The 23597-nt window shown below is 34.1% G+C and overlaps 2 protein-coding genes across 10 annotated transcripts in view; one reads left to right on the top strand and one right to left on the bottom strand.

Moving 5' to 3' along the window:
- The first annotated feature begins 7689 nt into the window (after positions 1 to 7689).
- LOC100260916 (uncharacterized) lies at positions 7690 to 17199 on the top strand. The gene is made up of 3 exons (XM_010647237.3): positions 7690 to 8082; positions 9047 to 9272; positions 16855 to 17199. Exons 1-3 carry the CDS (start codon positions 7711 to 7713, stop codon positions 16860 to 16862), a joined length of 606 nt encoding a protein of 201 aa, XP_010645539.1. The 5' UTR covers positions 7690 to 7710; the 3' UTR covers positions 16863 to 17199.
- The window catches only part of LOC104877879 (uncharacterized), a 20208-nt gene continuing 13041 nt past the window's right edge, over positions 16431 to 23597 (bottom strand). For 7 of the 9 annotated variants that reach the window (XM_059742043.1, XM_059742046.1, XM_059742048.1 and 4 more), the window contains 3 exons: positions 17259 to 19294; positions 16826 to 17153; positions 16431 to 16736 (listed from right to left, as the gene is read on the bottom strand). The gene's annotated coding sequence lies outside the window, so the exon portion shown is untranslated. Of the gene's footprint in view, positions 16737 to 16825; positions 17154 to 17258; positions 19454 to 23597 lie in introns of all 9 variants that reach the window. The other 2 variants (XM_059742045.1, XM_059742044.1) reach the window with 2 other exon arrangements.

Below are 23597 nucleotides of genomic sequence, written 5' to 3'. Positions count from 1 at the left end.
ATATAATGTTGCATTCATAATATGCTTTTTCATTTGACTTTTACTTTTTAGATATATATATATATATATTTTGAAATAAAATTTATTCTCCAATTTTTTGCTAAATATTCCCTTGATCAAAGTTGAGAACATCTTCTAGTATTGCTTCTACTCTTTTTTTAGATGGGCTAGGGTTTTTTTTTTTTTTCTCTTATGAATTTTTTCCAATATGCATATATATTAAAAAGAAATTGTAGACGAATATATACATTCTTATGAAACACAAAATATTAACATAAAAGTTTAATAAATAATTTAATTTTAATTATCTTATATCCAAATTTGATTTAATGAAGTATTAAAATATAAAAACCATTATCATAATTTTTTTAATGAGTCTTTCTTAATATTTTTTATATTAATTAAATATAATAAAAATAAAAATTTAAAAATAAAATTATAAATATTTTTAAAATCATAATTACTACTCAAAAAGGATATATTTTAGATAATAATTCTCATAGGTTTCACATCTTTTGAGTAGTAATTATGCATAAAATACTCAATTAACATGTTGTTGCCTTTACAAGAGTTACTAACAAATTTTACGAAGTTTTGAAATCATTTTAAGGTATGATTTTGATAAATTGGTAACAAAATAAATGAATCAAATTGAAGAGAACAAATGATGTTGATGATGGTCCAAATGCATAATGAAAGAAGTAATGCAATTGGTTTAGACCGGGATTTGGAGTTCATTTGGAGGTAGTTGAAGTGGAATCATAAGAAGAAAATAGAAGAAATGAAAAAAAAAACTTAAAAATCAAATATTTCCATTTCGCATAATTATTCAAAAATTTTGCATGACTATGCGAAATGGACCAAAAGGTGGAATTATACTACAGGCTAAGGAAGATGTGCAAGCTGATTTCGCACAGTCATACGAAATGCTCCGAAAAGTTGTAACTACTGCTGCTAAATTACTGATTTTGCACAACCATGCAAAATTGGTTAAGCTCGTGCGAAAAAGTCATTTTGTTGTTAAACTTCAAATTGCTTGATGAAGAACCTTTCGAAATACCTCTTAAATGATATCAAGTGTCCACTTGACCTTAACCTATAAATAGAAACTTGACTTTCTCATGTAAAAAGAATGGGTTTTTGAACACTTCTAATTGTAGAATTTTCCAGATTCTCTCTTTCAATAGAATTCTCTATTTTCCTTCATTTTCTCACTAGCTAAACATGCTTTGTGAGACCAAATCTTCAAGCATAAGTGGCTAAATCTCGTTTTGCTAGGAGGAAGGAGGATCTAGAGACAAAATCTATGGTGAATTAGAGAAATGAGCTTTAATTGCAAAGGAAATTTGATTCAATTGATTGATTAATTGAATTTTGGAGATTTTTATCTTTAAATTATCTTGAATGACTACTACAATGCAAACTAGATAGATTTATTAAATTCTTAAAGCTAGATTTGATAAGATTGAATAGATTCATTGTGTGAATCATTAGAAGATAATTTAAGATAATTGAACATATGATTTGAATTGATTTCTTGAATTAAATAACCTAATTTGAAGATAAATTAGATCTAGACTTAAAGCTAAATCAAAAATCGATTTAGATGAAAATTTAGGTTTTCAATCTAACTTGATGAAAATTAGATCTCAATATCTATTCACCATGGAATTTGTTTTCTAGAAAATTCTAACTTCAAGAATTTCATTTCCTTTTTTTGCTCACGTGGTTTTTCTTTTCCTTTTTGCAACAAGAAAAGACTAAATTCCTTTTTTTTTTTTTCCCCAAAAGAACCATATGAACTCAACACATAATATTTGTGATTAGCTGTCTCTTGTTTGTTTTTTTTAGTGGGGCAAAATAAAAACTTAATATTATATTTGTATTTTTCAATATTTTTCATAATCCTACCAATCATTTAATTAAAAAAGATTCAATGGTCGATCAACCCAATAACATTATAAAAATATAATTTATATATTATATAAAATTTAATAATGATAATAAATTTTATATATATATATATGGAAGGAAAATTATAATAATTTAATTTTATCTATATGCCAAAAGTTATATATCTTGTTATTTTATAATTTTATGCCAAAAGTTATATATCTTGTTATTTTATAATTTTAAAAATTATTATATTATTTCATACTTATAATTATATAATCATTATAAAAATAACTATTAAGGTAAATTCTAATATTTATTTAAGAGTTTTAAATAATGAATTTTTTAAAAACAAAAAATAATGTGCAAATATTTATGTTTATTTAAGGGTGATGAAAATTTGAAGGAAAAAAAAATCAATATTCCTATTTATTATTTTAAAACAATATTTAGCAAGTTGTTTTGTTGTGTAAGGGATCCTCTCATTTTGATAACATGGAGATCTGTGGCTCGAGTCCTCCAAGCGCAGAAATTGTTTTTCTTATCTCATGAGTAATCCCACATCGAAAGCTACAAATTGTTTTGCAACAATTGAAAATATAACAACGTGGTTGAATATCAGATTGCGGACGATGTTGGGCCCAAACGTGTAGCAGCCCGTTATTATTTTGTTGTTATAAATTGCTTGCAACAATAGAAAATATAACAAGTTCGATGAGTGGAGGGGAACGTGGATGGAATTGGGCTCAAATGTGTGGCAGCCCATTATCATTTTGGGGTCAAGTAAGAGCTAACCGGTTCTTAGAGAACCGACCATCTTTTTTTTTTTTTTTTTTGGTCATACCTCTTCTTGGGTTCTTTTGTGGGGCAAGATAAAAATTCAATAATATACTTGTGAACTTCTTCTTCATAAAGCAATTCTTCTTAGGTTTTTTTATTTTATATTTTTGAAATGATCAAGGACGAAAATCTCGAGAAATATCGTCAAAATATCAACTTCTGGATATAAGTGACCAACGAAGTGAGATGCATGAGAGAATTCTTGATGGATTTAAAAAATCGATAAAAAGTCATCAATATATCTATCAAAGATCAATTGAAACAAAACTATAGCCAATGAAAATCGGCTATAAATCGGTGATTTATTGTTGATTATTTCATTTCATTTCATATATAATTCAATTGAAATCTTGTTGATCTTATATTACTCTAATTTTGTTTGCGATTTCTCTCAAAATTTTATAATTTTGAAAATTTAATGTTGAAGTAGTGGATTAACTCCAAATCAAAACTCATTAATTATTTTAAACTATGTATCTAATTCAATTTAAATTATTTAATTAGTAAAAATTGAATAACTTAAATGATTAAAATTAGTAGTTTTATCTTAATAATGGTTTAATATTTAATTTAAATTATAGTTTGTATTTGCATATTGAATTTCATTTATGTGCATAGTTCAATTTTAATTTCCATTATGAATATTAAATTATGAAGCAAGAATTGAGGGGAAAAAAAGGTAACAATAGTTTGGACTCAAATTAAAATAGTTTAGCAAATGTTGTTGTTGTCTCTAGACATAATCCCCAAGGGAAAGAAGCAATTTAGTAATTTTGGTTGGAATTTATCTGGTGGACTTTCTAGTGGCCATGGGAATTTTCCCTAAAATTTCCCTAGTGGACAAAACTTTTATAATAGAGAGGGCTTTACTTTTAATGGTCTTAGAAGAGGAAGAAATAATTTCTTTAGTGGATGAGGTGTCTGAAATTCTAACAAACCTCAATGTCAATTGTGTGGTTATGCAATGCTACTATAGGTCTGACCAATCATTTCAAGAGCCTTAAAAATGGATCTCAGGAACATCATTAGGGGCTTCAAATGTCTATCATGATGGCTGCACCAAAGCCTATTCTTGATGCCAATTAGTATCCAAATTTCGGAGCATCCGATCACATTACCTCATATGCCACCAACTTGATGACAAAAGTTGAGTATTTTAGGCCTAAGCAAGTTCACATTAGTAATGATAAGGGTCTTGCAATAAAACATGTTGGTTAATCAAGGTTTTCAGCTCCTTATACCTTAAAATTACTCTCTCTAAAACACTTCCTTCATGTCCCTAAAATTACCAAGCACCTTCAAGTATGTCAAAATTTGCTCAAGATTGTAATGTCTTTGTTGAATTTCACTCACACTCTAATTTTATGAAGGATTAGGATTCTAGAATAATGCTATTGGAGGCCATGGTTAAAGATGATTTCTACGTTTTTTTTATCAGTCTCAAATTGATGTCAATAATTAATGTAAGTTTACTCCTTCGATTCCTCATCTATCTGTATGTTAACAAAGATATTCAATTTTTCTATAGTTTCAATACTTTCTTCTTGTTGTTCTATATATGAATTATGGCATAATAGGTTTGGCCACCCATTAGAAAATTTTGTCAAAAATGTTCTTTCAATGTGTCAAATACCTTAAAATCAATAAAATTGGCTCTACTTTTTGCTTAGCCTCTTGTGTTAGTAAAATCCATAAATTTCTCTTTCCTTCTTTTGAAACTAAGTATATTAAACCCCTATAAATCGTCAATTTAAACCTCTATAGGGCCTCATCTACACAATCCTCAAATGGGTACAAATATTACATCAACTTTGTTGATGTCTTTTCATGTTTTACAAGGGTTTATATGTTAAGAAACAAGCCAAATGCTCTTCAAGGTTTTGTCCATTTCAAAACATAAGTGGAGCTACAACTTGGCTATAAGATTAAAGCAATCCAAATAGATTAGGGAGGAGAATACAAAGCTTCTACTTAGTCTCTTGTATCTAGTGGAATGGTTTATAACACTTAGAGTGCATTTGAGAGTGATTCTAGAAAGTGTTTCTAACATTTTTAACACTTGAATGATAAAATTTTTCAAGTATTATAAATATTAAAAGTGTTTCCTAAAATCACTACCAAACAAACACTTGTGATTGTTTTCAAAACACAATACTATATAATAGACATAAAATGTACTTTTGTTTAGTTCAATGCACTTTCATTAGTTATAGTCTAAATCATAAAGGTTAGAAGTGTTTAGACTAAAATGATAGAATTTTCATTTCTAAGGATGTTATTTTTTATGAAAAATCCTTTCTTTTTTCTACTATAAAGCTATCTAATTTTGCTCTCGTTTCTTCAAGCCATTTTACTATGCCTTTGACCTCACCATCAGATCTTCATGATCAATCCAACACTCAATCTACTCAGAATGAGGTAACTCTATTTGTTCTAATTCTTCTTAACCCATTGTTCATGTATAACATACTATTTATCCATTCTATTCCACAAATACTCTTAGTCAATCACAAGAAAATCCTATTGACCAACCTATTGTATTGTTAGAACCCGAAATTACTACTAATGAGCATGCTTTAGCTCCTTTTGGTCAACTTAGCCACATGTTGGCAATACACATCCATTGGTGGCTAGGTCCAAAACAGACATCACTAAACCAAAAACATTCTTGCAACTAAGGAACTCAAATCAATGATTAATGTTTTACAACATGAGTTGTGGATAGCATTTATGACAAACAAATTCCTAGCACTAATCAAGAATTGAACTTGATCTCTTATACCTTTTCCAAAAGAAAGAAAAACAATTGGGTTTAAATGGGTGTTCAAAGTGAATGAGAATCTAGATGAGACAATAAACAAGTATAAAGCTAAGCTTGTAGAAAGGGATTTCATTAGACAACTAGGTTTAATTTCAATGAAACATTCAACCCGATAATTAAACAAACTATTATTAGAGTTGTTTTTACCATTGCTCTAGCTAGAGGGCAAAAAATAAGACATCTAGACATCAACAATGTCTTCCTGAAGGGAGATCTATAAGAAGAAGTTTACATGACACAACCTCTTGGTGTTGTAGATCTCAAATCTCTAAATTTGATATGTGGGTTATACAAATCTTTACATAGGCTCAAGCAAGTGCTAAGAGCTTGGTTTAAGATATTGTAATGCTCTTATCACATTTGTCTTCTCATCTCCAAAGTCAAAGCAATCTCTCTTTGTCACGATCACATCTACTCATTCAAAATTTGTTCTTATATATGTTGATGACATTTTGGTAATAGGCAATTGTGAGAAGATAGTATAACTTCTATAAATTACTTCTTGGAATTTCAAGTGAAGAAGATTGCAAATGGCATTCACTTATCCTAGATCAAATATATTACATATCTCCTCTACAAGGCCAAGATGCAGCATGCTAAGAGCACCACCACACCAATGACAAATGGTCATAAGATGACAACCTTTGGAAGTGATCCAAGTAATAATGCTTAGATGCATAGAGTTTGTCAATTCATGCAAAATCCACTAGAGCCACATTGGCAGGTTGTTAAGAGGATTCTTAGGTACTTAGTTCTCTAGAATATGGTCTACATCTCAAGAAGTCAACAAGTTTAGACTCATGGTTTTTGTGATGGAGATTAGGTCATTGATGTAGATGATAAAAGATCAACCTCTACCTACTATGTCTACTTGGGTTCTAATCTAGTGTCATGGTTTTCCAAGAAACAACATACAATCTCAAGGTCCTTAATTGAAGTTGAATACAAAAGGCTACCTAGCATAGTTGCAAAGATGAAATGGTTACGATTTTTACTAGGAGAACTAAGAATAACAATTTTTAAATCCCCTTTTTATGGTGTGACAATGTCAACACTATTTTATTGGCAACTAATCCAATGTTACACACTCGGACAAAGCACATCGAGTTGGATATGTATTTTGTTATAGAAAAGGTGTTACAAAAAAATTATTGAAGTTCAACATGTGCTATCAATTGATCAAATTACTAATATTTTCACCAAGTCTATTTCAAGCTCTAGATTTCCTTTCTTAAGACACAAACTTAAAGTAGAAGATTTATCTATTCTAAGTTTGAGGAGGGTTATTAAGAAAAATCGATTAGTAGTTAAGTCAATTGTAATTGGTTTTCAAGTTGTTATATTTAGTAGAATGTCTTGTACAAGTATCACTAGACTAATGGAGCTATTGGAAGGTAGGTAGAACTTAGGTGGTGTTTGTTTTTTTACTTAATTCTAAATAGAACCTTAATGCTCAATAGTATTATTGTTTGTTTTTTTAGTATTTTATTTCTAATAAGTATTAAAAAGTAAAGAAAAACTAATATGCTATTTTTTCTATTTAGAAAAAGCCACAAATATTGGTTTTTTTTTATTTAATAAAAAGTTTATAATAAGTCATGAAAAAATAAAAAAACAAATAATCTAAATTCTGAAAACAAATTATTTTCAATAAAAAGCCAAAAAAACAAACACCATCTTAGTCTCCTATTTAAATCCCTCTCATGTGAGGCTTGCCAAGATTGAAAGAATGATTTGCTTTACAACTTAGTTTTATTTATAGACCTAAGACATGTTTACTTACTAAAGCTTTTTTTTTTTTATGAACAAGAACTTTAAAAAAAAAAATCTTCTTGGATTATTCTTTAGCAACGGATTTTTATAAAATAATCATTAAACAAAATTAGTTATTTTTAGATATTATTAAAAAAAAATCTTCAAGGATGCGTGGAAAAGTAAAGAGAGGAAGTAGGATTAAAAGGTTATTTAAAAGAAATAGCCAAAAATCAAGCAACTTAAAGTTAGGTTGAATGATAAAAAAAGGGCAAAGGAAGTGAAGCAATAAAAAGTTTATTAAATAAATGATGAAGTTAAATAATCTTAAAAGGAGGCTCAAGTGTAGAAACACAAAACTATCATGCTCCTAACATAATATTCATAAAAATCACTGTCCTTCAATGCTGGCCGTTCAGAAGGCCATACAAATCTGCCCTCTGTCCTCTTCCTTCATCAGAAGAATAGCTATGATGGAGACACTCGATTTTCTATACCCATCCTCTTCCTTCATCACAACCATGTCTATGATAAATATTCTAGGATTATCCTTCTTTGGATTCCTTGAAATGATGGGAATTAATCTTCAGTATTCCAAATTATGGAATCCTAATTCCAAGAGAATCAAAGTCTCCAGCAGAACGGGGATGCTTCTACTGTACACTCCGGCCTTTCTGGTGGGTTTTGCTTCCTTTTGGATTTTCCCAGAAAAAGGTTTCCGACCTCTGTTGGTCACTACAGCTCTTACCATCCATTTCTTCAAGAGAGTTTTGGAGGTATTTCTCTTCTATTTTCTTATCTTTTTGTCTGAATTATATATCATCCAGAAGTTATTGATGTAATTTAATATGATGCTTTAACTGTTCCATTCAAGAAAGATGGGAAAATACAATATGATCTTCCAAGAACAGAAGTTGAGAAAAATTATTATCATTATTATTATTATTATTATTAATAGGGTTTAAAACCTATATATAAATACTTGAAATGATAAAAGGTATTTATGTCAAAAATGAATTATCATTTTATTCCCTTTTAACCAATTAATTTAGTAAATTTTGCTTTTGTTTATTTTTATGTGAAAGAAAGTTGATAAAAATGAATTATTAACTTGAAACATCTAAAAAAATATGTGTTGAAAATAAAATAGAAGGTTTTCCTGCATATAAAAAAATAAATATTAAAAATAAAAAATCTAGCATCATTTGGGACAGTTTCCTATTTTTTTACTCTCACTAATTTTTTTTTATTGTAAGTAAAAATTAAAATTGAAATCAAAGTCATAACTTTTACAAAACAACATTTATATTGTAAACATTTTACTAAACATAAAGGCATTTACTATATAAGTCTAAATATAACTTCTACAAGAAGCAACTATTTTTGACTTCTATATTAAGCTCTTTTTTAGTTTCAAACTCTTAAAAACTTTTATTAAGAGTGTGTTTGCTAATGTTATTTTTAGAAGTGATTTTAATTAAAGTACTTTCTTTAAAAGTGTTTTTAAAAGAATCTTTTATCAATTATCCAGAAAACACCATAAATAATTTTTCAACTTTTAGAAATATTTTCTAAATTTTGTCAAAGACCATTTTTTTTGTAAAAGCGTTTTTTATGTTAAAAGTGTTTTCTAAAAACACAGTGAAACATGCTCTAAACTTATAAAATAGAGTTTTTAGCTCATCCAAATTAAACCTTAATTCTCAGTTGATAAAGCAAATCTGGTGTGTTTCTTTGCAGGTGCTGTTTGTACACAAATACAGTGGTGGCATGGTCCTGGATTCTATCATTCTCATCTCTTCTGGCTATTCTACCACCACTGCAACCATGATCCATGCCCAACACATTGCTCAAGGGTTTATGGAGCCAGCAATTGATCTCAAATGCCCTGGGATTCTACTGTTTTCAGTGGGAATTTGTGGTAATTTTTACCACCACTACCTCCTTTCCAAACTAAGGGGAAAAGGTGAGAAAGGCTACAAAATTCCAAAAGGGGGTCTCTTTCACCAAGTTATATGCCCACACTATCTTTTTGAGATTCTAGAGTTTGTTGGGGTATTCTTCATCTCTCAAACACTCTATTCATTATCCTTCACAATAAGCACAACTTTGTACTTGATTGGAAGGAGTTATGCTACTAGGAAATGGTACATATCCAAATTTGAGAATTTCCCTAGGGAGACCAAGGCTCTAATTCCATACATTTTCTAGATGTATATTAATGAATTTGGTATTTGCCTAAACATATTATGCACATATGATGTGGAATTATATATTTATATTTGTATGTTTACAATGAAGTTCACAATATCCATTCAATTTTTACTATGCATCATATTGTTAAAGACCACCTAATCATTAAATTATGAGCAAACTATTTACTTAATGCTGCAAATGAATGTAGAAAGGTTTTTTCATGTTGATATTCTTTGGATCATTACTCTTCTTTTGATCACCACAAAAGCCCCTAAAGGGCTACTCAAGAACAACTCAAAGTTGGATTTGGGAACAGGCTTTGTTAGCATATGTGCTAGGTTTTCACCAATAGAGATCTTTTTAACTTCACCAGTCATTCAATCAAACATATCCTCTATAAAATGCAGTCTAATGTCAATGTACTTTGTTCTCTCCTGAAACAGTTGATTACTTGTGAGATAAATTGCAAATAAAACCTTTTGCTACCCCTATAATTCACCAACCAGACCTTTACCATATTAGATTTCTTCCCTACTTTTATTGAGGCAATGTACTCGGCCTCTAAATCCCTATTGACAGTAAAGCTGCTTTCCAACTAATAGTATTTCCTCCCAAGAGTGAAAGTATACCCTGTCATTGATCTTCTCTTGGCACAATTCCTAGCAAAATTTGAATCAACATAGTCCACTATATCCTTTCGCTTATTCTACCACTTTTCTCACTCCAAACCAACACCTGTAGAGCCCCTTAATTATTGCATATCCATTTGAAAGCAATCAAGAGACCACACAACCACAGAAGCAATTGGTCAAGAAAACAAGTTGCAGCAAGAAAGTAATCAGTGAGGACGAATTTATGTGGTTCAAGTCCACAAGGATCCTACTGTTATTCTTATTAGTCTATCTTTGCTTGTGAAATGAACACTATTAGAATGGGCTCATTGGTTGAGATTCATCCAGACCTATATCCACATGTAATCAAAGAATTATTCTTATACTGTACAAATGAGAATTGCATAAAGCAATCTTTCCTCATTTTCCCTTGGCTCAAACAAGTCCCACAGCAACTTCCCAACCCTAAATTCATAGCACTCCCATGTACTTCAAGAATTGATCTCTCAAAATTAAATCTCCTCTCAGTTAGTTTTCCCTGTATTTATACAAAGTCCCTGGGCTTGTAACTATCTAACAAATTGATTAAAGAACTAATTGACAATCAAACTTTGATTTTGAATAAACACGAGCTTTTAAATCAAGCTTTGACCATCTCATCAAAAAACCAACTAGAGTCTAGTAAGGTAGGTCAAACCTTTTATTACATTTGACATCACACCCCATTGACTTATTCTAAGAGCCATCATTTGGGTGATGCATCGTCTTGCAGCATTGTTACATCCCAATATGACGTTCTCATGACTCAAACTCATGACCTTTAGCTCTAATACCACTTATCATCTAAAAACCAATTGGTGTTTAGTGAGGATAGATCAAATCTTTTATGGTATTTGACATATCACCTTGTGGGTCTGTTCTAAGAGTCATCATTTAGGTGACCCATCCCCAAGAGCAGCATTGTTGCACCCCAAACTATTAAAACCGTTATTGCCACTTCAGGCAGCCAACCACCAAGTCATGTTTACTGAGAAGATAAGTGAACCACTTATTCATAACACCATCTATAATAGATAGTAAGGGTGTGAGTTTCAGCACCCAAGATAGGTTTCCCTGTAGTCCTCTACATGAAAGATAAAATTATGCAATTTGTCTGTAATTTGTGTAGACATGTTTCACTGTCCATATGTTGGTTCTTTCTTGGGCAAGGTGGGGACTAAGTAGGACTCTCTGTGTTGCCACATACTACAAAAAGTTGTTTGTGAGCTTGGTTTTGTAGCTTCTTTATGCATTCTTATTGTGATATCCTAGATTTAATAGCAAATCAATCTACAACAACCATGTAATAGAAAATTAGAAGATGTGGAATGACAATCATGATGAAGATGCATAAATCTCTCATAAATCTTTCACAGATAATAATAGAACACCGAGAGAATTTTTAGAGAGGAGCTTTTTGCAAATAATAATCATGATGAAGATGTTGTATCATATTTTTTTTAAATGACAAAGGAGAAAATAATTCGTAAATTACCTTCATTGCACAAAAAAATCATCTTCTGAGAAAGGACAATTTCAATATTTTGAACACACGAGTTTACACCAAAAAACTGAAATTATCTGTTCAAAAATTATTTCAACATGCATTTTTACTACACATGGCAACTGTGGTATTTTTAGCACATAATTTTTAATGTGCCATTACTTGCAAATTTTTGTATAAAATAACATTAAGATAATAATAAAAAATCTTGTAACATAATACGAGAGACCATCATACACAAGAGTCACTAGGTTAAAACATAACCTATTAATCATGTTAACTTTCCTTATCTGGATCACTTGGGAATGATTTCACTTCTTGTTGCATATCTATCCGGAACTTGCTAGCTACCTGTACATGAAATAAGCTTATTACAATTTCTTTTCCTTTTTCAGAATATGAAATTAATCGGACATAAAAGCATGGAATACTATATATATTTGGAAAGGCATACTCATGCCTTGCTAGTGTAACATACCTAACAGTATAGAACTATATAGTAGCCTCCACCTGTTTATCCAAGTAAATTATGAGAAACAGGAAAACCAACCATTTGATATGCTACATAATTCCACAGCCTCCATCAGGATAAGTGAAGAAACTGAGAATAATACAATTGTATATTCAATCGTATATAATTTACATAATCGGGTCCCTATTTAATGTATACACAGAGACCAAAATATGGAAATATAAAAATCAAACCAAACATTTAGCCTAAATATTATATCTAATTGGGGCCTCAATCTTCTACCACAATATCCTCCAAATCACCCCCCAAATCATACAGGATTTCCACACTCCCCCTCAAGTTGGATCATAGATATTGACCATGTCCAACTTGCAAATAAAATCTTCAAAGCTAGATCTCTATAACCCCTTGGTGAATATATATGCCAATTGTTCCCTTGTAGGGATATAAGTCATGCAAATCGTCCCCTTCTCAATTTTCTCCTTTATAAAGTGTCTATCCACTTCTATATGTTTGGTCTTGTCATGTTGAACAGGATTATGAGAAATACTAATGACGGCTTTGTTGTCGCAATAGAGTTTGATGGGGAACTCTACTATAATGTGTAGTTCTTCCAACAGCTTCTGCAACCATAGTCCTTCACACATACCTTATGCAACTACTCTAAATTCAGCCTCAACACTGCTTTTGGCTAGTACACTCTACTTCTTACTTCTCCATGTTACTAGATTTCCCCAGACATAGGTACAGTAGCCGATAGTAGACCTTCTGTCTTCTTCTGATCCCGCCCAATCTACATCTGTATAGATCTCTACCATCTTACTGTCACCCTTCTTAAAGAATAGTCCTTGCCTTAAAGAACCCTTTAGATATATAGGGATCTTATACAATGCTTCCAGGTGACTTTCCTTTAGTGAATGCATGTGCTGGCTAACCACGCTTATGGCGAAAGCAATGTCTGGTCTAGTGTGAGAAAGGTAGATCAGTCTACCCACTAGTCGCTGATATCTCTCTCTATCCACAGGTTTTCCGTCGCTTTCCGTCCTTTTTCTTGCCTTGATAGGGGTATCGCTTGGCTTCCAACCAAGCATACTAGTCTCAGTCAACAAGTCAAGTACATACTTTCTCTAGGAGATATTAATTCCCTTCCTTGATCTGGCGACCTCCATTCCTAGGAAATATCGCATTTGACCCAAATCTTTTACCTCAAACTCTGTGGCTAAGACATTTTTCAACCTCTCCACTTCTCCTGTGTTATCTCCAATGAGAACGATGTCATCAACATACACGATTAGGATCGTCATCCTTCCATCGTTGGATTGTTTAAAGAACATAATATGATCTGAATGTCTCTATTGGTATCCTTGGTTCTTAATCACCTTTACAAATCTATCGAACCATGCTTTCGAAGATTGCTTGAGACCATACGGAGATTTCTTTAATTTACATACCCTAGTTTCTTCTTCTTCCTTACACTTCTTCGGTAGTAGCGTCATAAACACTTTTTCTTCTAGTTCACCATTTAGAAAGGCATTCTTGATATCAAACTGATGGAGTGGTCAGTCTAGGTTTGCTGCCAAGGATAAGAGAACTCGTACAGTGTTCAGTTTTGCCACTAGTGCAAATGTCTTGGTGTAGTCGATGACGTAGGTTTGAGTAAACCCCTTTGCAACCAGGCAGGATTTTTATCGTTCTACTGTGCCATCCGCCTTGTATTTCACTGTGAATACCCACTTACAGCCCACTGGTTTCTTCCCTCTTGGAAAAGTCATCACTTCCCAAGTCCCATTTTTTTTTCCAATGCCCTTATTTCTTCCATCACTACCTCTCTCCATTCTGAAATCTCCAAGGCTTTTTGAATGTTTTTAGGAATCTGGATTCTATCTAGGATAGTCATAAAAGCACGAAACTTTGCAGAAAGAGCATTATAAGACACAAATTTCGAGATAGGATGGAGAGTACATGAACGAGGTTGCTTCCTAAGAGCAATGGGTAAGTCATCTGTTACCTGATCAGGATTAGAGTCAGACTCCTGAGGGGTTGGAACTATCACCGATTCTGACTCTCATTGGACTTCGATTCTGGCCTCCTTGAGTAAATGAGTGTTTCCCTATTTGTTTGTATTTCTGTATCTCCCCTTGAGTTCAAGTGTCCTTCTGTATTAGGCAAAGGGGTAGATATAAGGCATAGAGTGGATTCGAACACAGCAACATCGAGGTAGTCTAAGGTTAAGGGTGGTCTAGCTTCACTCACGGACTCCACCTGAAGCGAATAGTAGGGAGTATGCTCAAAAAAGGTGACATATAGGCTAACGTATAGCTTCTGTGAAATTGGGTCATAGCATTTGTAGCCCTTTTGTGTAGAAGAGTAGCCAAGGAAGACACATTCAAGCGCTCCGGGATCCAATTTGTTTCGCTTGGGTGCGTGAGCGTGGACAAACATAGTGAATCCAAAGACACGAAGTGGAAGATGTGCACCGAGTCTAGAATGGGGAAAAAAATCTTGGAATTTCTGGAGAGGTGTGACAAAAGATAGGACCCAACTAGACATTTAGTTAATAAGGTATGTGGCTATCAAAATGGAGTCACCCCAAAATTGTGAGGCAATGTGAGAAGTAAACAACAAGGCACGAGCAACTTCAAGAATATGTCTATTTTTCTATTCTACAACCCCATTTTGTTGAGGGGTGTCAACACAAGAACTTTGATGGATAATACCATTTTCTTGTAGATAAGTACTCAAGGAGTGATTGAAATACTCAGTACCCTTATCAATACGAAGAATTTGAATTTTGGTGTGAAACTGAGTCTGTATCATAGAGTGAAAGTTCATGAAGACTGATCAAACCTCAATTTTATCAGTCAACAAATATACCCAACACAGGCGAGTGTGATCATCAATAAAAGTATTAAAACATTTTTTATGGGTCTTATTAGGGATACGTGAGGGTTCCCATAGATCACTATGAATCAGAGTAAATGGTATGGATGGTTTATACTTAGATTTAGGAAACGATGCACGATGGTTTTTAGCAAGTTCACACACTTCACACTGAAAATCCTATGAAGCTTTATTTGAATATAGTGAAGGAAATTAATGTTGCATACTCCCTACTATTCTTTTGTGCCATAACAAAAGTTCACTTTCCCCAGGACTAGATGCAGAATTACAAATGGTAGGAGGACACTATCCACTCACATTAGCTTCGTCGAAGTAATATAGCCCTTCATGTTCCTTAGCACTACCAATCGTCTTCCCCGATGATAGGTCCTGAAAAACATAATGAGAATGTAGGAATTTAGCTGAGCAATTAGACTGTTTGGTTAACTAGCTAATAGACAGTAAATTGCGAGATAAATTAGGAACATGTAGGATAGGGTTGAGAGTAATAGACTCACAAATACGAATACTCCCTTTGCCATCAATTAGGGAAAAAGTACCATCTACAATTTTTACTTTTAAATTATCAGCACGAGGAGAGTATATCGAAAATAAATTATGAGCATCAGTCATATGATCAAATGCACCAGAGTCAATAATCCAGGGAGTAATATGAGACATGGTGTTAAGTGCTGTTAGAAATGTACCTTTGTGGGCTAAAGAACCAGAGGACGGAGTAGTAGAAAACTGACTAGAGGCTTGGAAATTAAAAAGAAGCTCATATAATTTCGCAAGCTAGTCGGAATTCAACCTCACACTAGAAGCTGACTGATGATTTTCTATGGGTGTTTTGTCTGTCTGGGTTTCGGTGGAGGCCTGATGACCATGGGCTTTATTGGGTTGTTTGGGCTTCCAATCCACGGGCTTGCCATGTAAAGTCCAGCAAGTGTCTTTAGTGTGGCCCATTTTCTTACAATGCTCACAGTAAGTCCTCTTAGACTATCTTGGGCCACATCCAGTGTGAGGCCTACGGGTTACAAATGCTGAAGCCTTGGGCCCAAAAGTGATATGTTCCTGCAACATCACTTTTCTTTTGCTCTCCTCACATCGCACCTCAGAGAAGACCTCTCGGATGGAGGGCAGCGGTCGGCGACTGAGAACTCTGCTCCTAACGTCATCAAGCTCGCGGTTCAACCTTGCCAGAAACTCGAAGACTCTCTTGTTCTTCATTTTTTTCTTAAATCACACACTATCACCCAAAGTTTTTAAAGGCGAAAGCGTAAGGCGAGGCGTTTTTGTGTTCGTGAGGCGAGGCGTAAGCCTCAAGGCGTTGAGGCGTAAGCTTTTTGAGCCTCACATTATATAATTAATTAATATTTTAAAATATATAAAATAATAGTATAAATAAAAACATGAAAACCATAACAAATTCATAAAATAGATTATAGATTCAACTATACTAATAGTTTCAAACTTTAACAAAAAGCCATAACTAAGTCATGAAATAGAAAATAAAGTACAAAAAATTCATAACTAAGTCATGAAATAACAACTAGAGTAAATTGTTTCAGCTTAAATCCTCCTCTCCAAGGTCATCATCATCCTCATCCAATGTATCAATAGTAGGAAAATGTCCACTATCATGTATCCCCATTTCATCTAAATCTTCATCTTCATCAATTGGTGTCAAATTCAATTCCTTCTCTTTGCCTTTGCCTCCACTTGTACCTAGCATAAAGTATTAATTATGTGTAAATATTAAAAGTTTTTTTTATTAAATTTAATCAAATTTATGATTTCAATTTTTGAGTACTTACTTGGTACTTCATTATGTTTCCTTTTGTAGGAATGTGAAGAAACTATATGATCTGATGATGCTTGCGTCTCTTGGGAGTTGGATGACACAACTCTAATGGCATCAACATTGAATAATTCATTATCTTGAAGCCAACAAAGATCAAGGGGGAGGAGGGGATCTTCTTTCTCCGCAATCCATTCATCATCGGAATCAATCTCCTCTACCAAGATTGGATCAACATGTTGTTTCCTTTGTAGACTTCGCTCTCTCAATCTAGTGTTGTACCTTACATACACTAGAGCATTCAACCTTTGATGTTCAAGTCTATTTCTTTTTTTTGTATGGATCTACAAATAATAAAAGAAACAATTTTATGTGTTAAAATGAAATAAAGTTCTCTAACATTGAAATAGAAATATATGTATAAAAATTTACAAAAATAAAAGTATTACCGATTCAAATGTGCTCCAATTTCTTTCACATCCCGAAGCACTACAAGTAAGGCTAAGGACTCGAATAGCAAACTTTTGCAACTCCGGTGTTGAACCCTTAAAACGCATCCACCAACTTGTAGGACTTCTTAATGTCGAGAATCAATTGCAATACGACTCCCAAATTCACCCATTGCTTGGTCATATGAGTCCAACTAAATGTCAGCTTTTAAACGTTCTTGATAATCCAACATCCTATCCATGCATTCAAATAAGCCCTTCCTCACCTCATCAACATTAGAGAACTTATCTCCATACCGCAATTGAGGATTAAGATAATAGCCTACTGCATGTAAAGGTCGATGAAGTTGCGGAGTCCATCTTGCATCAATTTTTCTCCGAATTGGGCCATATTTTCTCTCCATGCCCCGACAATTAAATGCAATCTTCTCCTTAGCTGAATCCATCAACTCATAAATATAACCCATGGCTGGTCTTTCCTCTGAATCAACCTCTCTCAAGACACTAACTAATGGAACAGTGGTCTTTATGCAAAAAGCAACATGAGGCCAAAAATTTGGATCAAACAACACTGTATTTCGAGTTTTCACACCTTCTACCTTTTTAGCCCATGTGCTTGAACACCATTTTTCCGAGGAGAACATTGCTATAAGAGCTTGCTTTTGCTTATAAAGACTTTGGAGAGTAAGAAATGCAGTAGCAAACCGTGTAATTGCTGGACGAATAAGTTTGATTGTTAAAGAACTAATTAACAATCAAACTTTGATTTTGAACAAACATGAGCTTTTAAATCAAGCTTCGACCATCTCATCAAAAAACCAACTAGTGTCTAGTAAGGTAGGTCAAACCTTTTATTACATTTGACATCACACCCCATTGACTTATTCTAAGAGTCATCATTTAGGTGATGCATCATCTTGCAACATTGTTACATCCCAATATGACGTTCTCATGACTCAAACTCATGACCTTTAGCTCTAATACCACTTATCATCTAAAAACCAATTGGTGTTTAGTGAGGATAGATCAAATCTTTTATGGTATTTGACATATCACCTTGTGGGTCTGTTCTAAGAGCCATCATTTAGGTGACCCATCCCCAAGAGCAGCATTGTTGCACCCCAAACTATTAAAACCGTTATCGCCACTTCAGGCAGCCAACCACCAAGTCATGTCTACTGAGAAGATAAGTGAACCACTTATTCATAACACCATCTATAATAGATAGTAAGGGTGTAAGTTTCAGCACCCAAGATAGGTTTCCCTGTAGTCCTCTACATGAAAGATAAAATTATGCAATTTGTCTGTAATTTGTGTAGACATGTTTCACTGTCCATATGTTGGTTCTTTCTTGGGCAAGGTGGGGACTAAGTAGGACTCTCTGTGTTGCCACATACTACAAAAAGTTGTTTGTGAGCTTGGTTTTGTAGCTTCTTTATGCATTCTTATTGTGATATCCTAGATTTAATAGCAAATCAATCTACAACAACCATGTAACAGAAAATTAGAAGATGTGGAATGACAATCATGATGAAGATGCATAAATCTCTCATAAATCTTTCACAGAGAACACCGAGAGAATTTTTAGAGAGGAGCCTTTTGCAAATAATAATCATGATGAAGATGTTGTATCATATTTTTTTAAAATGACAAAGGAGAAAATAATTCGTAAATTACCTTCATTGCACAAAAAAATCATCTTCTGAGAAAGGACAATTTCAATATTTTGAATACACGAGTTTACACCAAAATACTGAAATTATCTGTTCAAAAATTATTTCAACATGCATTTTTACTACATATGGCAACTGTGGTATTTTTAGCACATAATTTTTAATGTGCCATTACTTGCAAATTTTGTATAAAATAACATTAAGATAATAATAAAAAATCCTGTAACATAATACGAGAGACCATCATACACAAGAGTCACTAGGTTAAAACATAACCTATTAATCATGTTAACTTTCCTTATCTGGATCACTTGGGAATGATTTCACTTCTTGTTGCATATCTATCCGGAACTTGCTAGCTACCTGTACATGAAATAAGCTTATTACAATTTCTTTTCCTTTTTCAGAATATGAAATTAATTAGACATAAAAGCATGGAATACTATATATATTTGGAAAGGCATACTCATGCCTTGCTAGTGTAACATACCTAACAGTATAGAACTATATAGTAGCCTCCACCTGTTTATCCAAGTAAATTTTGAGAAACAGGAAAACCAACCATTTGATATGCTACATAATTCCACAGCCTCCATCAGGATAAGTGAAGAACTTGAGAATAATACAATTGTATATTCAATCGTATATAATTTACATAATCGGGTCCCTATTTAATGTATACACAAAGAGCAAAATATGGAAATATAAAAATCAAACCAAACATTTAGCCTAAATATCAAATCTAATTGGGGCCTCAATCTTTTACCACAATATCCTCCAAATCATACAGGATTTCCACACTCCCCCTCAAGTTAGATCATAAATATTGACCATGTCCAACTTGCAAATAAAATCTTTAAAACTAGATCTCTGTAACCCCTTGGTGAATATATCTGCCAATTGTTCCCTTGTAGGGATATAAGTCATGCAAATCGTCCCCTTCTCAATTTTCTCCTTTATAAAGTGTCTATCCACTTCCATATGTTTGGTCTTGTCATGCTGAACAGGATTATGAGAAATACTAATGGCGGCTTTATTGTCGCAATAGAGTTTGATGGGGAGCTCTACTATAGTGTGTAGTTCTTCCAACAGTTTCTGCAACCATAGTCCTTCACACATACCTTGTGCAACTACTCTAAATTCAGCCTCAACACTACTTCTGGCTAGTACACTCTACTTCTTACTTCTCCATGTTACTAGATTTCCCCAGACATAGGTACAGTAGCCGGTAGTAGACCTTCTGTCTTCTTCTGATCCCACCCAATCTGCATCTATATAGATCTCTACCATCTTACTGTCACCCTTCTTAAAGAATAGTCCTTGCCCTAAATAACCCTTTAGATATTTGAGGATCTTATACAATGCTTCCAGGTGACTTTCCTTTAGTGAATGCATGTGCTGGCTAACCACACTTATGGCGAAAGCAATGTTTGGTCTAGTGTGAGAAAGGTAGATCAGTCTACCTACTAGTCGCTGATATCTCTCTCTATCCACAGGTTTTCTGTCGCTTTCCGTCCTTTTTCTTGCCTTGATAGGGGTATCGCTTGGCTTCCAACCAAGCATACTAGTCTCAGTCAACAAGTCAATTACATACTTTCTCTAGGAGATACTAATTCCCTTCCTTGATCTGGCGACCTCCATTCCTAGGAAATATCGCATTTAAACCAAATCTTTTACCTCAAACTCTGTGGCTAAGACCTTTTTCAACCTCTCCACTTCTCTTGTGTTATCTCCAATGAGAATGATGTCATCAACATACACGATTAGGATCGTCATCCTTCCATCATTGGATTGTTTAAAGAACATAATATGATCTAAATGTCCCTGTTGGTATCCTTGGTTCTTAATCACCTTTACAAATCTATCGAACCATGCTTTCGAAGATTGCTTGAGACCATACAAAGATTTCTTCAATTTACATACCCTAGTTTCTTCTTCTTCCTTACACTTCTTCAGTAGTAGCGTCATAAACACTTCTTCTTCTAGTTCACCATTTAGAAAGGCATTCTTGATATCAAACTGATGGAGTGGTCAATCTAGGTTTGCTGCCAAGGATAAGAGAACTCGTATAGTGTTCAGCTTTGCCATTGGTGCAAATGTCTTAGTGTAGTCGATGACATAGGTTTGAGTGAACCCCTTTGCAACCAGGCAGGATTTTTATCGTTCTACTGTGCCATCCGCCTTGTATTTCACTGTGAATACCCACTTACAGCCCACTGGTTTCTTCCCTCTTGGAAAAGTCATCACTTCCCAAGTCCCATTTTTTTTTCCAATGCCCTTATTTCTTCCATCACTACCTCTCTCCATTCTGAAATCTCCAAGGCTTTTTGAATGTTTTTAGAAATCTGGATTCTATCTATGTTAGTCATAAAAGCACGACACTTTGCAGAAAGAGCATTATAAGACACAAATTTCAAGATAGGATGGAGAGTACATGAACGAGGTTGCTTCCTAAGAGCAATGGTTAAGTCACCTGTTACCTGATCAGGATTAGAGTAAGACTCCTGAGGGGTTGGAACTATCACCGATTCTGACTCTCATTGGACTTCGATTTTGGCCCCCTTGAGTAAATGAGTGTTTCCCTATTTGTTTGTATTTCCGTATCTCCCCCTGAGTTCAAGTGTCCTTCTATATTAGGCAAAGGGGTAGATATAAGGCATAGAGTGGATTCGAACATAGCAACATCGAGGTAGTCTAAGGTTAAGGGTGGTCTAGCTTCACTCACGGACTCCCCCTGAAGCGAATAGTAGGGAGTATGCTCAAAGAAGGTGACATCTAGGCTGACGTATAGCTTCTGTGAAATTGGGTCATAGCATTTGTAGCCCTTTTGTGTAGAAGAGTAGCCAAAGAAGACACATTTAAGCACTCCGGGATCCAACTTGTTTCGCTTGGGTGCATGAGCATGGACAAACACAGTGAATCCAAAGACACGAAGTGGAAGATGTGCACCGAGTCTAGAATGGGGAAAAAATTCTTGGAATTTCTGGAGAGGTGTGACAAAAGATAGGACCCGACTAGACATTGAGTTAATAAGGTATGTGGCTATCAAAATGGAGTCACCCCAAAATTGTGAGGCAATGTGAGAAGTAAACAACAAGGCACAAACAACTTCAAGAATATGTCTATTTTTCTATTCTACAACCCCATTTTGTTGAGGGGTGTCAACGCAAGAACTTTGATGGATAATACCATTTTCTTGTAGATAAGTGCTCAAGGAGTGATTGAAATACTCAGTACCCTTATCAATACGAAGAATTTGAATTTTGGTGCGAAACCGAGTCTGTATCATAGAGTGAAAGTTCATGAAGACTGATCAAACCTCAGTTTTATCAGTCAACAAATATACCCAACACAGGTGAGTGTGATCATCAATAAAAGTATATAGGTCTTATTAGGGGTACGTGAGGGTTCCCATAGATCACTATGAATCAAAGTAAATGGTATGGATGGTTTATACTTAGATTTAGGAAACGATGCACGATGGTGTTTAGCAAGTTCACACACTTCACACTGAAAATCCCATGAAGCTTTATTTGAATATAGTGAAGGAAATTAATGTTGCAAGTACTAAAAACTAGGATGACCCATTCTTTTGTGCCATAACAAAAGTTCACTTTCCCTAGGACTAGATGCAGAATTACAAATAGTAGGAGGACACTATCCACTCACATTAGCTTCGTCGGAGTAATATAGCCCTTCACGCTCCTTAGCACTATCAATCGTCTTCCCCGATGATAGGTCCTAAAAAACACAATGAGAATGTAGGAATTTAGCTGAGCAATTAGACTGTTTGCTTAACTGGCTAATAGACAGCAAATTGCGAGATAAATTAGGAACATGTAGGACAGGGTTGAGAGTAATAGACTCACAAATACGAATACTCCCTTTGCCATCAATTGGGGAAAAAGTACCATAGGCAATTTTTACTTTTAAATTATCGGCACGAGGAGAGTATATAGAAAATAAATTATGAGCACCAGTCATATGATCAGATGCACCAGAGTCAATAATCCAGGGAGTAATATGAGACGTGGTGTTAAGTGCTGTCAGAAAAGTACCTTTGTGGGCTAAAGAACCAAAGGACAGAGTAGTAGAAAACTGACCAGAGGCTTGGAAATTAAAAAAGAAGCTCATATAATTTCGCAAGCTAGTCAGAATTAAACCTCACACTAGAAGCTAACTGATGATTTTCTATGGGTGTTTTGTCTGTTTGGGTTTCAGTGGAGGCCTGATGACCATGGGCTTTATTGGGTTGTCTGGGCTTCCAATCCACGGGCTTGCTATGTAAAGTCCAGCAAGTGTCTTTAGTGTGGCCCATTTTCTTACAATGCTCACAGTAAGTCCTCTTAGACTGTCTTAGGCCACATCCAGTGTGAGGCCTATGGGTTACAAATGTTGAAGCCTTGGGCCTAGAAGTGATATGTTCCTGCAACATCACTTTGCTTTTGCTCTCCTCACATCGCACCTCAAAGAAGACCTCTCGGATGGAGGGCAGCGGTCGGCGACTGAGAACTCTACTCCTAACGTCATCAAGCTCGCAACTCAACCCCGCCAGAAACTCGAAGACTCTCTCGTTCTCCATTTTCTTCTTAAATCACACACTATCACCCATGCTTCCCATTCCTCTTCACAGCTGAGATTGAGTTCTTGCCACAAACCCAGCATC

The sequence above is a fragment of the Vitis vinifera genome, chromosome 13 (assembly GCF_030704535.1).
Source record: "Vitis vinifera cultivar Pinot Noir 40024 chromosome 13, ASM3070453v1".
Taxonomy (NCBI): Eukaryota; Viridiplantae; Streptophyta; class Magnoliopsida; order Vitales; family Vitaceae; genus Vitis; species Vitis vinifera.
Note: the sequence above shows the minus strand (reverse complement) of the source record. Positions and strands in the feature narration are given on the sequence as shown.

Coding starts and splice junctions, on each gene's coding strand:
- LOC100260916 (XM_010647237.3), top strand. CDS start 7,711: ATGCTGGCCGTTCAGAAGGCCATACAAATCTGCCCTCTGTCCTCTTCC. Junction 8,083..9,046: donor TCTTCAAGAGAGTTTTGGAG/GTATTTCTCTTC, acceptor GTTTCTTTGCAG/GTGCTGTTTGTACACAAATA.